Source organism: Corythoichthys intestinalis, chromosome 8 (assembly GCF_030265065.1).
Source record: "Corythoichthys intestinalis isolate RoL2023-P3 chromosome 8, ASM3026506v1, whole genome shotgun sequence".
NCBI classification, from domain to species: domain Eukaryota; kingdom Metazoa; phylum Chordata; class Actinopteri; order Syngnathiformes; family Syngnathidae; genus Corythoichthys; species Corythoichthys intestinalis.
In genome coordinates, this window is record NC_080402.1 from 40,972,143 (window position 1) to 40,985,320 (window position 13,178).

Below are 13,178 nucleotides of genomic sequence, written 5' to 3' on the forward strand. Positions count from 1 at the left end.
ATAGGAAAAAGACTAGTACAAAGTATAATACTAGCCCAACAGTATGAAGGTAAAAATAAGTTCATAATAATAAACTCTGAATGAACTGAGTAAAATTTTTTTTAAACCTCTCAAAGGCCAAACAGTGCAACTTTCATGAAATTATTGTCACATTCTGCTGCTGGTTAGATTGTGTTTTGTTGCTGGGCTGTTAGTGGGGGCGTTCCTGACGTCGCACCTGAATCCAATGCGGGCTCATCAACGCAGCATTTAAGCACGGGTGAGCTCAGAGAAGGCTGCCGAGATATTTGCTTTGCTGATCGCCATTTGACATCTCGCACTATAGTCTCGCTACATTTGCTTGTTACGCCCCTGCATTGGCTTTTTTCTGTTAGTGTGCTGCACTCGTTTGTAACCTCTACCCTGTGCAGGTATTTGAGTGTTTTTATTTTGGCTTTTTGGCTCGCTGCCTATCGTCTTAGTTTACCTTCAAGTTTGTAGTATTGAGCTCCGTCGACCTGCTGTCACGGACTCCTTTTGTTATTTCTACTATCCCGCGATCGCATGTTATTTTTTGTTTGCAATCATTAAACCCTTGTACTTATCCCCCGCTTGTTGTCCGCTTCGAGGTCCAACCTTGTTTCCGCATTTGCGGACGCTAACAATTATAAGTAATAATAATAATAGTAATAGTAATAATAATTGACCACAGCATCCCGTCTCTCTATTAGCCTTGGGGGGGTCCCTTATTTCTATTTCTGAAAGGTGGCAACCCTACTTTGGAAACAGTTCCCAAATTACTGCAGCATTTCTTTCAGTAAAAGACAATAAAAGTAAAGTAGACGTAGTGAACTGACCAGAGATTGTTGCACCTGTCCAGCGCCCTTCCTCTGGATAGCAGTCCTGCTCTTGCAGGCTCAAACTTGTTGTGTTCGTTCACGTTTCATCTTCAAATGTTTTATCAGGTTCGAGGTATTGAAACTGGCCGATTTAACTCCATATCTCGAAACTTTCAGGCCGCAAATCTTGCACGCAGCCATTGATTTTAATTGACGGGATTTCTATTTTGAAATATTTCCCGACCGCCACCATGTTGGCCATATCGGCCATGTCATTGGTCAGAAGTGGCTATTGGCCCGTTCTCATTGGTCTGGAGCAGGCCAATAGCGATAGCTGTTTGGTGTTCACGTGTCATCACACAACACAGAGACAAAGTGTAGTGAGCGCCAGGAGAAAAAAAAAAGGCTGCGGTCAAATGTTATAATAATGGACCGGTAAATGGCATCGGCGCCGTCTTTGTTGGTACTCGCCGATACCGATACTACCATTTTGGGCCGGATCGGCGCCCCTGTACTAGTACTAGTATCGGTATCGGTGCATCATTAGTTGCCACACCACAATACCGCTATTGTGTAACGAGCTAAATGATGATTGACACATCTGTGCCTTTGTTTGTAGATCTGTAGAGCAGTCATTCGTCAGATCAAAGCTACAAACCTGTCAATCATTGTTAACTTTAAGGAGTGAATTCTAGCTGTCTGCTGACCAAGAAAAGCAGCAGGAGAGAGAGTGAGAAGCAGTACGAGCATGATGCAAAAAACTATTAATTATTAACTATTAATAATTTCTTTTAAATTGAAAACCCAATCCTTTTCACCTGACTCCAGTCCTCCGAAAAATGGCATGATCAGCCCGATTTCCGATCACGCGATCGGATCTGGACATTATTACCAGGAACTGTGAAAACTGTCACAATAGTTCCACGTTGCGAACGCGAACTGCGATTAAAAATGCTTTATATTTCTAACGCGTTTGCTTTGTAATTAACTAATCATAATTTATACATATATATATATATACTGTATATGAAAGCAACATTTTGAACAGAAAACTACACTGCAAAATAATCTCGTGAATGTGCGCCATTGATTTACAACAAAATTAGTTGTTTTGAAAAAGAAATTATTTTAACAAATCTGTAAAGATCTTGGAGCAGATGCAGCAATGAATACACCCTCTTGAAAGCATTTAAGAAAAAGCAGTTATTTAATCAATGAGATCTGAGATGTACTATTGTATTTTAAAAGGGAAATGTGAGCAAAACCAACACACAGCCAACCACGTAGGCATGTTCCGGTATGATTTTCTGACAGTATGATAACCTTAAACCAAAATATCACGGTTTCACAGTATCATTGTATTGCATTTACAACTCTAAAATGTGTTACTTTGAGATATTTGGGTTTTTTAAAAAAATCCATTGAACAGAATTTTTATTTTTCAAAATGTATTAGAAAATTAGAACATAAGCATAATTTCAAGTTTTAAAAAAATAAATAAATAAATAACTGAAATATTCTAAATAAAATTAAAATAAATGCAGTCCTAGGTGAGCCTAAACCCACAGGCACAGCTCAACATTATTACCATCAGAACAAAAATAAATGAATTATTGTCCATAAAAAGCACGTGTGTATGACTCGTATCATGTTTAGATTATACACAACTCTCTTACTCAACACAGACAGTTGCCAGACAGAAAGAAAACCACATGTTTTACCACCCCTAGACACAGTAAACACGCTGGAGTTAACTCTCGTAGTTGGTGGGAAACATTCATGACAGTTTTTACTAACCTTTAAATTTGTATAAATGCGAAATCATATTGAAGGTATTGCCTCCTCAGCAGCCACCCTCCTTCAAACATGTTTCACATGTCGGTTGGCCCTCCTCCTCTAAACTGAGGCTGTCTGTAACTTTTCTGTAGCCGAAATATTCCCTTACTAGCAATTTCGTTTTCTTCGATCGGGGAAAAAAGTTCAGGAGTTTTACTTCCTCCTGCCATCGTGTAGCACAGCTGACTCACTGACACTGAGGTGGGGGAGGCTTGACCCTTACAACTGCAAGCGAGGGATTCTCAATGCATTTTTGGGACATAAAAAATAGCTAATAGCTTAGTGACTGTGTGACGGAAAATGTTTGTGGTTTTGAAACTTTGACGTTTTCATACCACGGTATACCTTCAAACCGGTAATCGGCACATGTCTACAACCACGTAATCAGGTTTTGGAAAAACGTATTTACAATTGTATAGCGCCTTTTCACCATCAAGGCTCATTCTATGTGACACTATCTGCTCATTTATCTAGCATCAGGAGAAATTTGGGGTTCAATATGTTGCCCAAGAATACTTATGAAATGTGGAATCGAACCCCTAAACCCACACCACCCACATGGGAATGGGTGTATACTTCGGTTTTTGAATGCATTTAAATATCTGTTTGTAACTTGGTTATCACCACATATGAAAGCATTGTTGTCATGTAAATTTAATCACTTTTATTTATTTACTTTAAAAAAAAAGTCATGTTCAATGTTCTTTTCATTCATTGATTCGAATCCAGGTAATTCAATAGGGTTCACATTCATTTTTTTTTTAGCAACCGTTGCTTTTACGCATGCTTTACCTTAAAGTGGACCCAGTCAACCGCATCGCGGACATCCTGGAACATGCTCTTGTAAGACATGAAAAGGTCACCGTCCTTAAAGCCAGTCTCGCAGCTGAAAGAGAAGAGGCAGAGAGCCACATGTAAATACCTGTTGTACAAGACATCTTTCCAAAACGTTTTGCAAAACATTTTTTAGTTTTTTTTTCTTTTTCTTTTTTTAGTCTTTTTGCTAATTTGCTTTTGATTGGGATAGCCTTCCCTTGATGAAGGGGTCCCCAGCCAAACAGGAAAGCATTCTTCCCCTAAAAGACCAACAACCAGGTTTCAGAGGACAAAGATCATGCAACCATTCTAGATTATACCCTCAACAAATGTAAAGGCCACTGGACTCGTTGCTTAGCATCCAAACATTATTCTGCTTTTTTCTCTTTCTAAAGTTTGTAAACATGTTTTACATGTGTGTCGTTATAATAGAAATCTATCATTTTTTTTACAGTTAGGGATAGAAAATGTATTAATTCAGTCATTGACTGTTTGACTTCAACGTGCAGCTTCAATGTAACGGGTCTGTGTTATATCCCCAGGTTGGTTTAAATGATTTGACATGTTGTGCCAAGCACTATGCTGCAAGGCATATAGCATTTATTGTGATGAGCAACTACTTACCTTGTGTATCTATCACAGTTGGAGAAGAAATCCACTAAACATGCAAAGAGGTACGTCTCTAAAATAAAATAAAAAAAGAACAATTGTCAGTCACAAACTATCATACACTAACATGCACACACAATTTCTGTCAATATTCAATCGTTGCGCAAACAACGTACCCGGCAGGTTAAAGAGTGTGTTAAGAATATAAAAGCGCTCAGTATCATCCCTTTGGATGAACTTGTTTGGGTAGCGCTCACGGATCTCGGGGCTGGGGAAAGCGGAAACATGTTGAGATTAGCTGGTGAGGGCTGTGATGTAGGCACACATTCCATAAGAGGACACAAACCTGACAGTGTTACTAACAATCTTCCTCAGAGACGAGGAGAGATGAATGTTCAGAAGCCTCACCCTCTGAGGAAGTTGAATCCGTGGACGCAGACCAGAATATTACCGTAGGCGTCAACCTTCAACAGGTTCCCATACATGGTGTCAAAAACAAGGCCCCTTAACAAAAAACAAAACAAAAAACAAGTCATTTTTATTGTTAAAAGTTGTATAGTTACAGTTAATTTCTGTTCATTTCTCTGTTTCATCTGATATTATTCATTCATCATTCATCTGCACCAGAACACTAGAACATAGATCACTATAACCATTCATGGTCACATTCACACCTACGGAAAATTTGGAATGTTCAATCAACCTATTACACTTTTGTTGGAGGCCCTTTACAGTAGTTCTAGTCAAATAAAGGTCATGTAGAGCGGTTAGCGTAGCAGTTGGGCCCACCTGGTAGGAAAGGATGGATCGTAGACGAAGCTGAACAGCTCCTGGGGATAACCGATGGAAACCAGACGCTCCACTGTCAGCTCAAATCCAAGCGACTCATATTCTGGTGATTTATACACTAGACCATGAACACACAAGGAAAGAATGAATTAAAATATTTGGCATTTAAGCTTCTCATAGAAGCGCTAAATCGATTTTTACATTAAGTTCATGAATTACAGACACCAATAATTTATAATTTGTAATATTATAATAGCATCCTTGATTTTATTCTGCTAACATTTATTGTGATAGTTTCTGAGGAAAATATATCGATAGTCTTAGAAAAACTTCAACAGGCCTTTTTGTCCTTCTGCCATATTATGTATGTCATTTATGTATTTAGTTTGTACTGTATATCCTGCTAAATGTATGTTAGGTTTTGTGTTGGTTCCCTCTGAGTGTGTCCCTGTGATTGCCCACTGATTTCACCTGTTGTATCTGCTCCTAGTGTATCCTCTAATCTGCGTCCTCCTGTGTCACCCATCTGTTCCTTGTTGTCTTGTTACCCTTTGTCTGTGTGTGTATATAAGCTCCCAGTTTCTTTTCACTCCTTGTTGCGTCATTGTCAATCTCCATGCGCACGTCCGAACCTGTTCTCGTCAGTTTTCTCTAAGCCCTCGTGTTCCCCTCAGTAAGTTTTTGATACCCAGCCTTTTGTTAGTAACTTGAGTTTTGTTTGCTGCGTTGATTTTTGGGATCTCCAAATTATTTCTTGGTACTTTGTTTTTTGCTTGCCTTAATTAAATCATTTTTGCACCGTCTATCTGCCTCGGTTCCCTTTTTCTGCATTTGGATCCATACCACCTGCCTGCCCGCGTTATCCTGACAGTATACAGTTATAAATAAAACAGTTCAAAATACTAAAATAATTTCTATTAAACTTGTAGAAATGTCACACATGACATTCATTTTCACTTTTTGAGCAACATGGCATAAATGTGGGCACTAGAGAAAACAACCAATCCTTGCTGGGAAAAATAACAGCACTGGCTGTATGCATGTAAGTAATACTCCACTAACCAAGAAGTGACCTCCTAAACAACAAACACATGTAATATTCAACAAGTTCTTTCACGATTTCTCACAATTCAACCTATGGGCCAATGTTTGCATTCCACTGACTGAAATTCCTTATCATTGAAAGGTGACGACAGCATTGCAAAAACAAGAAATACAACGATGTCTCTCTTTCAGACAGGGCAGACACTTTAGCAGCTTGCACTTGCCTTCACTTCAATTTTTCTACTGAAATAGTAGGGATGGGAATTGATAGGATTTTTACGATTCCGATTCAATTATCGATATTGCTTAACGATTCGATTCTTTATCGATTCTAATTTGGGGAAAAAGAACAAACGTTTTGATTGGCATCGAGTTTGTTTACTCAGAAGTCACAACCTTACAAACTCACAACGAGATCAAAAGAGGCCCAAAGCCTCAATGTTAACTATGGTAATAAGTGGCAAATACACAAGAATGTGTAACATTTTACTGAAACGTTTATCTAATAGAAATAAAAAATATTGGTATATATTGGCAGATAGGTTTTTGTTCTGCCTTTGGCAATATGTGTTAAAGCAGGGGTCCCCAAACTTTTTCCTGTGAGGGCCACATAACTTTTCCCTTCTCTGATGAGGGGCCGGGGTCAGTTTGTTACAGAAAAAGTGTGACGATTGCAGAAGTGCATAAATGTAAAAAATTTTTCTTTTTCAGAAAGCCACAATCAAATAACCCTTTCTGGATTCTTTATAATAATAATAATAATTAATAATAAAAACACTATTAATTAAATAGATAATAACCAAATAACCCTCTCTGAATTCTTCAAGGACAAGGCCAGAAAATAAATAACACGATTGAGAAAAAAAAAATTTCAAAATGGCCGGACCAAATGTGGAGGCGGGCCGTATTTGGGCCGCGGGCCGCAGTTTGAGGACTCCTGGAGCGCGCATACACCCAAAGAAGAAATGCCGCATCCAAGTGAGTGAGAGAGGGAAACACCTCTACGAGCCTACGTTCTTTGTTAATGTTAACATCTACAGAGGCAACGCCTGTATGTATCATCTTTTGTGTTGTTGTTGTTGTGTTTCCACTCGCGATCGGACACTTAAATCCAGTTGTGTAGTGGTTTGAACGATGTGCTAATGCTAGCGAACGAATGCTAACCATACTGTTATTAGCAGCTAATCATCGCTGATTTACGTTGATGCAAACCTGTTTGTTATTGGGGACGAAATTGATTTGTTTCATTTCTATTCTTAGTTTCACTCTTCAAGTAATGGTTGAATAAAGTCAGCAAATTATACCAACGTCTTCTGCATCGTCATTTGGGAGTTTAGCTAGCTGTATAGCCGGGACATTTTTTTTTTTTTTTTATAGCCAGGACTGAGCACTTTTATTTATTTATTTTTTTTATAGCCTGGACTGAGCCTTAGCCTCTCTGTGAGGACAGCGCAATCGTATTCCCTCCCGATGCAGTTATCTCCACCTTGCAATGACTGCAAGTCGCTTTGTTGTAATTTTTCCTCGTGAAGTGAAGACACACTTTCGAGCGTTTGAACCTACGTGCTGTCATTGTTATGTTTATGGCTGCAATGCTCGTGCTTACCCGTCGTAACCTTTCATTTTCACACTCTTTCCTGGTGAAGTGTAGTCAAACTTTGGAGCGAGTGGTTCTTGGCGCCATGCTAGTTTGATGCGTCTGGACAACAACACACGTCACGACGCAATACGCGTCTTTAGGAATCGTTAAAGGGATCGTTCAGGCTTTTTCATTGTGATGTCGAGGCCTCGAAACACTCGGAACCGGTTCCGAATTGGAATCGGATTTCGATTCCCATCCCTACTGATAAGGATGTTCTTCTCAGGACTACTTATGAATCTTTGAGACGTACGTTTTTGTAGATACTGTGGCAGATTTCAACATGCAAAAAAAGTGCAAAGGATCCTTTGCAATACTGTCTTATGTGACATCTTATCTCACTTTATTTTATAGGTAATAAATGTAAATGTGAACATTGGAGTACGGACTGAACCTGTGACTCAGACAGTTACTATACAGTAAACAATTGAGATATTAGGCAATGAAATATTAGGCAAACATAACTAAATCCATTAAACTGATGCTACAAACATACAAACAACTTTTTCCATTGACTCTATCCAATCCAGATTGAGCTGTTGATTCAGTCTGTTGATCAACAACATGCACCCGCACCACACACACACACACCTTTGAAACCCCGTCAAGCATGCACAAATGAATGCGCACACACATTGTACACTAGTGTGTGTTTGTATCAACAGGAGCCTGGATGTTCTGCACATGAATCAACATGGACACTTGATCAGGGATGAAAATGAAAAATGGTCCAACTTTCGGCGGAAGCTCAGATGAGCTCTAGGCAGGGTGATGAGTCCAATCGCCGTATTAACCCCTGGGCCAAACTTGAACTAAGATGAGCTCTGCGAGGCTCCGAATGGCAGGCGTAGGATTAAAATGCAATCTGACACTGGAACAAAGATATGTCACATGTTATAAATATAAAATGGAGAATGTGTTTGTGTTGATGACTGCTTTTCTTACTCTCGGTGGGATTGTGGGAGGCCCCCTTGGAGGCGTTTGGGAAGAATTGTGCAAAACAAAATATCCAGTGTCATTCCAGTTTGTGTGGTGCCAAGCATTAGCAAAACATTGCAGAACACACCGATACAGACCTTTAGATTGGGACTGGTATTGTTGTTTTGCGAACTCATAAATCCAGAGACTGTTTCTGTATTAAAATCACGTCGCCTTTAGCTGCTCAATCCCCCATCCGTCTCTCAACCCCAGCTGAGGCTCTTCAGTAAACAGAGGGTCTTGGCCTTCTGCCCAGAGCAGGAACACACACTCATTACATTGCCTGTCCACCACCTCCTCCTCGTCCTCCACTCACTTCTCTTCCTCCTTCCACCACACACTCGTCATATTCGTCCTGAAATTCAGTGGAGCTACAAAGAAACCTATTTTAAGAGTTGTTTGCCCTCAGTTACCTTTGCATTCACCATTCTCACTTTCTCTAGTTGACTGCCCGGTCGGCTTTTGCATGTTGACCTTGACATATACAAACCTCATTTTAGCATGTCATACCATATCTTAATCTAGACTGTAAAGCTGGTCGTTAGAACTGTCATTTAGGAGGTGATTGATGTCTAATTACATAATTACAGGAGCATTATTTTAGTGAGATTAGAATTGCTAAACCATGTATCTTGTGCACCATAAAATTGCTGATTGGGAGGTGTTGGTATAGTAACAAAAACTTAACATAAAACATAAACAAAAGACTTTTTAAAAGGGATCCACGGATAGAAAGACATGTAGTTCTTAAAAAAAATAATAATACAAAACATTAAAAAAAAAACTTATTATGAGTTAAAATAATTTGATATTGAAATCCCTCTTAATGTTTTCGTTTCTATACAATTTGTAAAATTAGTTTAATTAGAAGGTTGCCATTATTGTAGAGGTTGCAGGGGGGGTGACGTCACATGGTTACCCTGCCGGGCTTCCAGAGTATGACTCTAGCGACATAACCATGTCATCTGTTCAACCCTTTGAATTTGAACCCGTGAGGAACATGAATGAGCATGAAAGCACTGTTGATATTTCACAAAACAAGCAACAAAAGCAAAATGAACAGGAAAGACGGAATGAGATGAGACAAGCGTAGGAAAAAAAAAAAAAACGGTGATTTGCCAAAATGTGCGAATTTGACACTCAAAGTACTACAGTAAACTTTCAGCGTGTTTTGTTTAGATACATACAGACAGAACATATTAAACAAGCCTTAAAAAAATACTTATACGTAGTAATATCAAATAAGGGTGGTTTAAATTAGAGATGTCCCGATCCGATATTTGGATCGGATCGGACGCCGATATGGGCAAAAAAATGCACATCGGTATCGGATCGGCCAACAGGGAAAAATTCCGATCCAGTTTTTTTTAAGTCCCTTCCAGGTTTTCCAGCGCACCAATTTACATAATCCATTTCAGTTTTGTTTCGGTTTTCCTAAAATCCGGCCCGCATTTTACGGCACACCTTCAACATACTACATTTACATTACCGTCTCCCAATTTACCCGAGAAACTTTATCGGTAAAAATGTCAGCTGTGTGGGATCATTTCACCTTAAAGGACGACAAAGACGAAGAGGCAGAATGCAACATATGCCACAATAAAGTCAAGCGTGGTGGTAAAGCTGTAAGAAGTTTTAATACAACCAACCTAATCAAGCATTTAGCGAAATACCACCACGAACAATATAAGGAGTATGTTAAGAAAACCGAAGACAAAAAGAAAGGTCCTACGCAACTAACACTGGCAGAAACATTTGCTATGCGTGACAAACTGGCACTCGACAGTCCCAAAGCCCAGGCAATAACAAGAGTCATTGCCGAAGAATTCATTCTGGATGACGAGCCATTATCTCTCGTGAGTAAAGACGCACCATCCAACACTTAGAACCACGGTACAACATGCCCAGCCATCATTACATCCTTGAGCGATTCGGCCGTGGAAGATTCGAGAATGATTCACCAACATCCAAATTCCGATTATTGAAATATGTCAAGTAAAGCGGAACTAATACACAGTGCGGTCTTTGGGACGCAATGAGAAACTGACCGCATTGCGTCCCAAAAGTAAACATCATGCTTGTTATAGACCCGGGTAATGCCAATGCTCAACTCACGGCTTTAGCTCAACTCATGCCGCTGGATAAAAAAACACAAGAATACCTGAATGCTGCTGACAACCGCTACAAACTACGTCAACGTCGTTTTACTGGAGATAATAGATATACCGTAATTTCCGGACTACAAGCCGCTACTTTTTTCTCTCATTTTGGATCCTGCGGCATGTGCAATGATGCGGCCAATTTGTGTATTTTTCTGACGGCCACCAGGGGCGCTCGAGCATGGAATGTGGGAGTGAGACACGTGGAATATATGTGTCGAGGAAGACGCTAGTTCGCACTACTACCGGTAGTTTAACTTTGTACATTGTGCATGAATAGAGGTGGCGAACCCTCGTCTTTGCGCATGAGTAGAATTGGCAGACCTGCATCATGGAAAATGCTAGAAGAAATTAAATTGGCCATCCGAGTTGTATGGGACGCTTTGATGACGAGCGGCGAGAGATCGTTTGCCAAGACTCGCCGAATGCGAAGAGCAGCTTTGGGGGCATCGTGAAGCGCTGTGAAAGAGTCCGCCATCACCAGTGGGCTTTTAGGGGCCAGCCTGCTGCGAGGAGGACGGCATAGGCTGGGAGTGAATATGCCTCATTATGGGAGACATTGAAGGCGACGCGAAGGACAGACTGAGTAGGTGCGTGCGTGGCGAAGTGCATCTGAGGGTCTTCATATCCGACACTGAGGGTGAAGACTTTCATTTTTTGAATGCACAGGAAGAAGATTGCTAACAAAGACTTTTATGTTTTTATTAACCAGCACAATTAGTGCGGCACCGCCATGCTGATGCTATGCAACTTCCGTGCCGCTGCTATATAACTGCCGTGTTTGCCGGCGCTGTTTGGAACGAAAAGTTAAGGTGTGTTATTAAATGTTTGAAAACTGTATTTCTTTGTCAATGTCTCATTTTACTAAGTGGGCACACGCGGCTTATAGGCAGGAGAGGCTCATGTATGTACAAAATGGTTTTTCCTTTAAAAATGTACTGGGTGAGGCTTGTAATCAGGGGCACCCAATAGTCCAGTAATTACGGTAATATGTATATAGAATTAGATGCAAAACGGCAGACTCGACTGCGTTAGCAACACTGAAGTATTGAAAACTGGATGCGTTAGTAAACAGCCGCCATCTTAAAGCAGAAGACTTCCCAAGTAGGCTGTTGTGAACCTTCCAAGCGAACCTAATTAACTTTTTATCTAAAATACTCCTAAATCAGCAAAATCATTACTTGAATCTATCTTCAAAACAGTTTTAAAACTTTCGCATGTCGAAAGTAGACAGAAGGGAAATTATGGAATAACGGGAGCAATTTTAACAACTTTAACAGTTGATTCGCAAAATTAAATGTACTTTAAAGCTGCTGATACAGAATGGGGACTTGAGTATTTTATATACCGTTTTAAAATGTTAAATTGATACTGAAATAGTCGTTTATTTAAACCTCAGAGGCTTTTTATGCAATTTTTGTAACTAATGCACGAAACATTAAAAGCACCTAATAGCTTGGGGGGTTTGTAGGCTTTTCCACTGAGGTTGTTTGTGTGTTTTGCTTTTTCAAGACAGTTTACAATATTATTTGCACGTTTTACTGACTGACTATGCCATTTCTGTTTGTTATTTATAATGTGTTGTGTTTGTCACTGAATAAACAGGTCAATTTCTTGTTACCAACCGTTGTGTGTTATTCAAACTCACCTAATTCAGCTGGCTAGTTGTTATCAAGAGTACTAAAACCTTTTTCAACATGAGTCTGACAACTAAGTATGGAGGCTAAATAACTTTAAACTTTACCACATGCTCAGATAGGCCGGTATCGGCCAGTATCGGTATCGGATCGGAAGTGCAAAACAATATCGGATCGGAAGAGCAAAAACCTGGATTGGGACATCCCTAGTTTAAATATGCTACGTGACTAAAGTGGTCAACAACAAAAAAAATCTGCTTTAAAGTAGGGCTGTCAAAATTATCGCGTTAACGGGCGTTAATTAATTTTTTAAATTAATCACGTTAAAATATTTGACGCAATTAACGCACTAGGCCTGCTCAGACAGATTTAAATGTCAGTACAGTGAAAGGCCAACTTGTTAACTGTGTTTTATGGAGTTTTTCCGCCCTCTGCTGGCGCTTGGGTGTGACTTGGATATGTTATGTGGCGTAATGTCGCCCTCTGCTGGCAATTCAGTGCAGCTGATTATTTGGGTTTCGGCGCGCTTTTCTGACGTGATTATATGTCGACGCGAACTCACACTAATAGACACTGCTATTCAGACCAGCTAACGTCCGCATCCAGTATTCAGTGGCAGTTCTCATAGCCCCATCACACTGTTTGTGTCTAATACATGCATCGCTTGTGAGTTATATTCCTCCTTTGTTTATATTCATGAGCATTAGATAGTTATTGATGATGTGTATTTGAATTTGTTCACATATATGGTGAAATGCAGTTACATTGTTAGATGCTTGTGAGCTAATTGGCTAGTGCTACTGCTCAAATGGACACGTGTGTGTACATTTTATGTTATTTTGTGATTTATGCA

The 13,178-nt window shown here is 39.8% G+C and overlaps 1 protein-coding gene across 4 annotated transcripts in view; it reads right to left on the reverse strand.

The window, feature by feature from the left end:
* Positions 1–13,178, reverse strand: part of nt5c2b (5'-nucleotidase, cytosolic IIb) — a 44,475-nt gene that overhangs the window by 15,698 nt on the left and 15,599 nt on the right. For 2 of the 4 annotated variants that reach the window (XM_057843315.1, XM_057843316.1), the window contains 5 exons: positions 4,869–4,986; positions 4,488–4,583; positions 4,256–4,347; positions 4,095–4,152; positions 3,447–3,540 (listed from right to left, as the gene is read on the reverse strand). In XM_057843315.1, the coding sequence (XP_057699298.1) occupies positions 3,447–3,540; positions 4,095–4,152; positions 4,256–4,347; positions 4,488–4,583; positions 4,869–4,986 (458 nt within the window). The other 2 variants (XM_057843318.1, XM_057843317.1) reach the window with 2 other exon arrangements.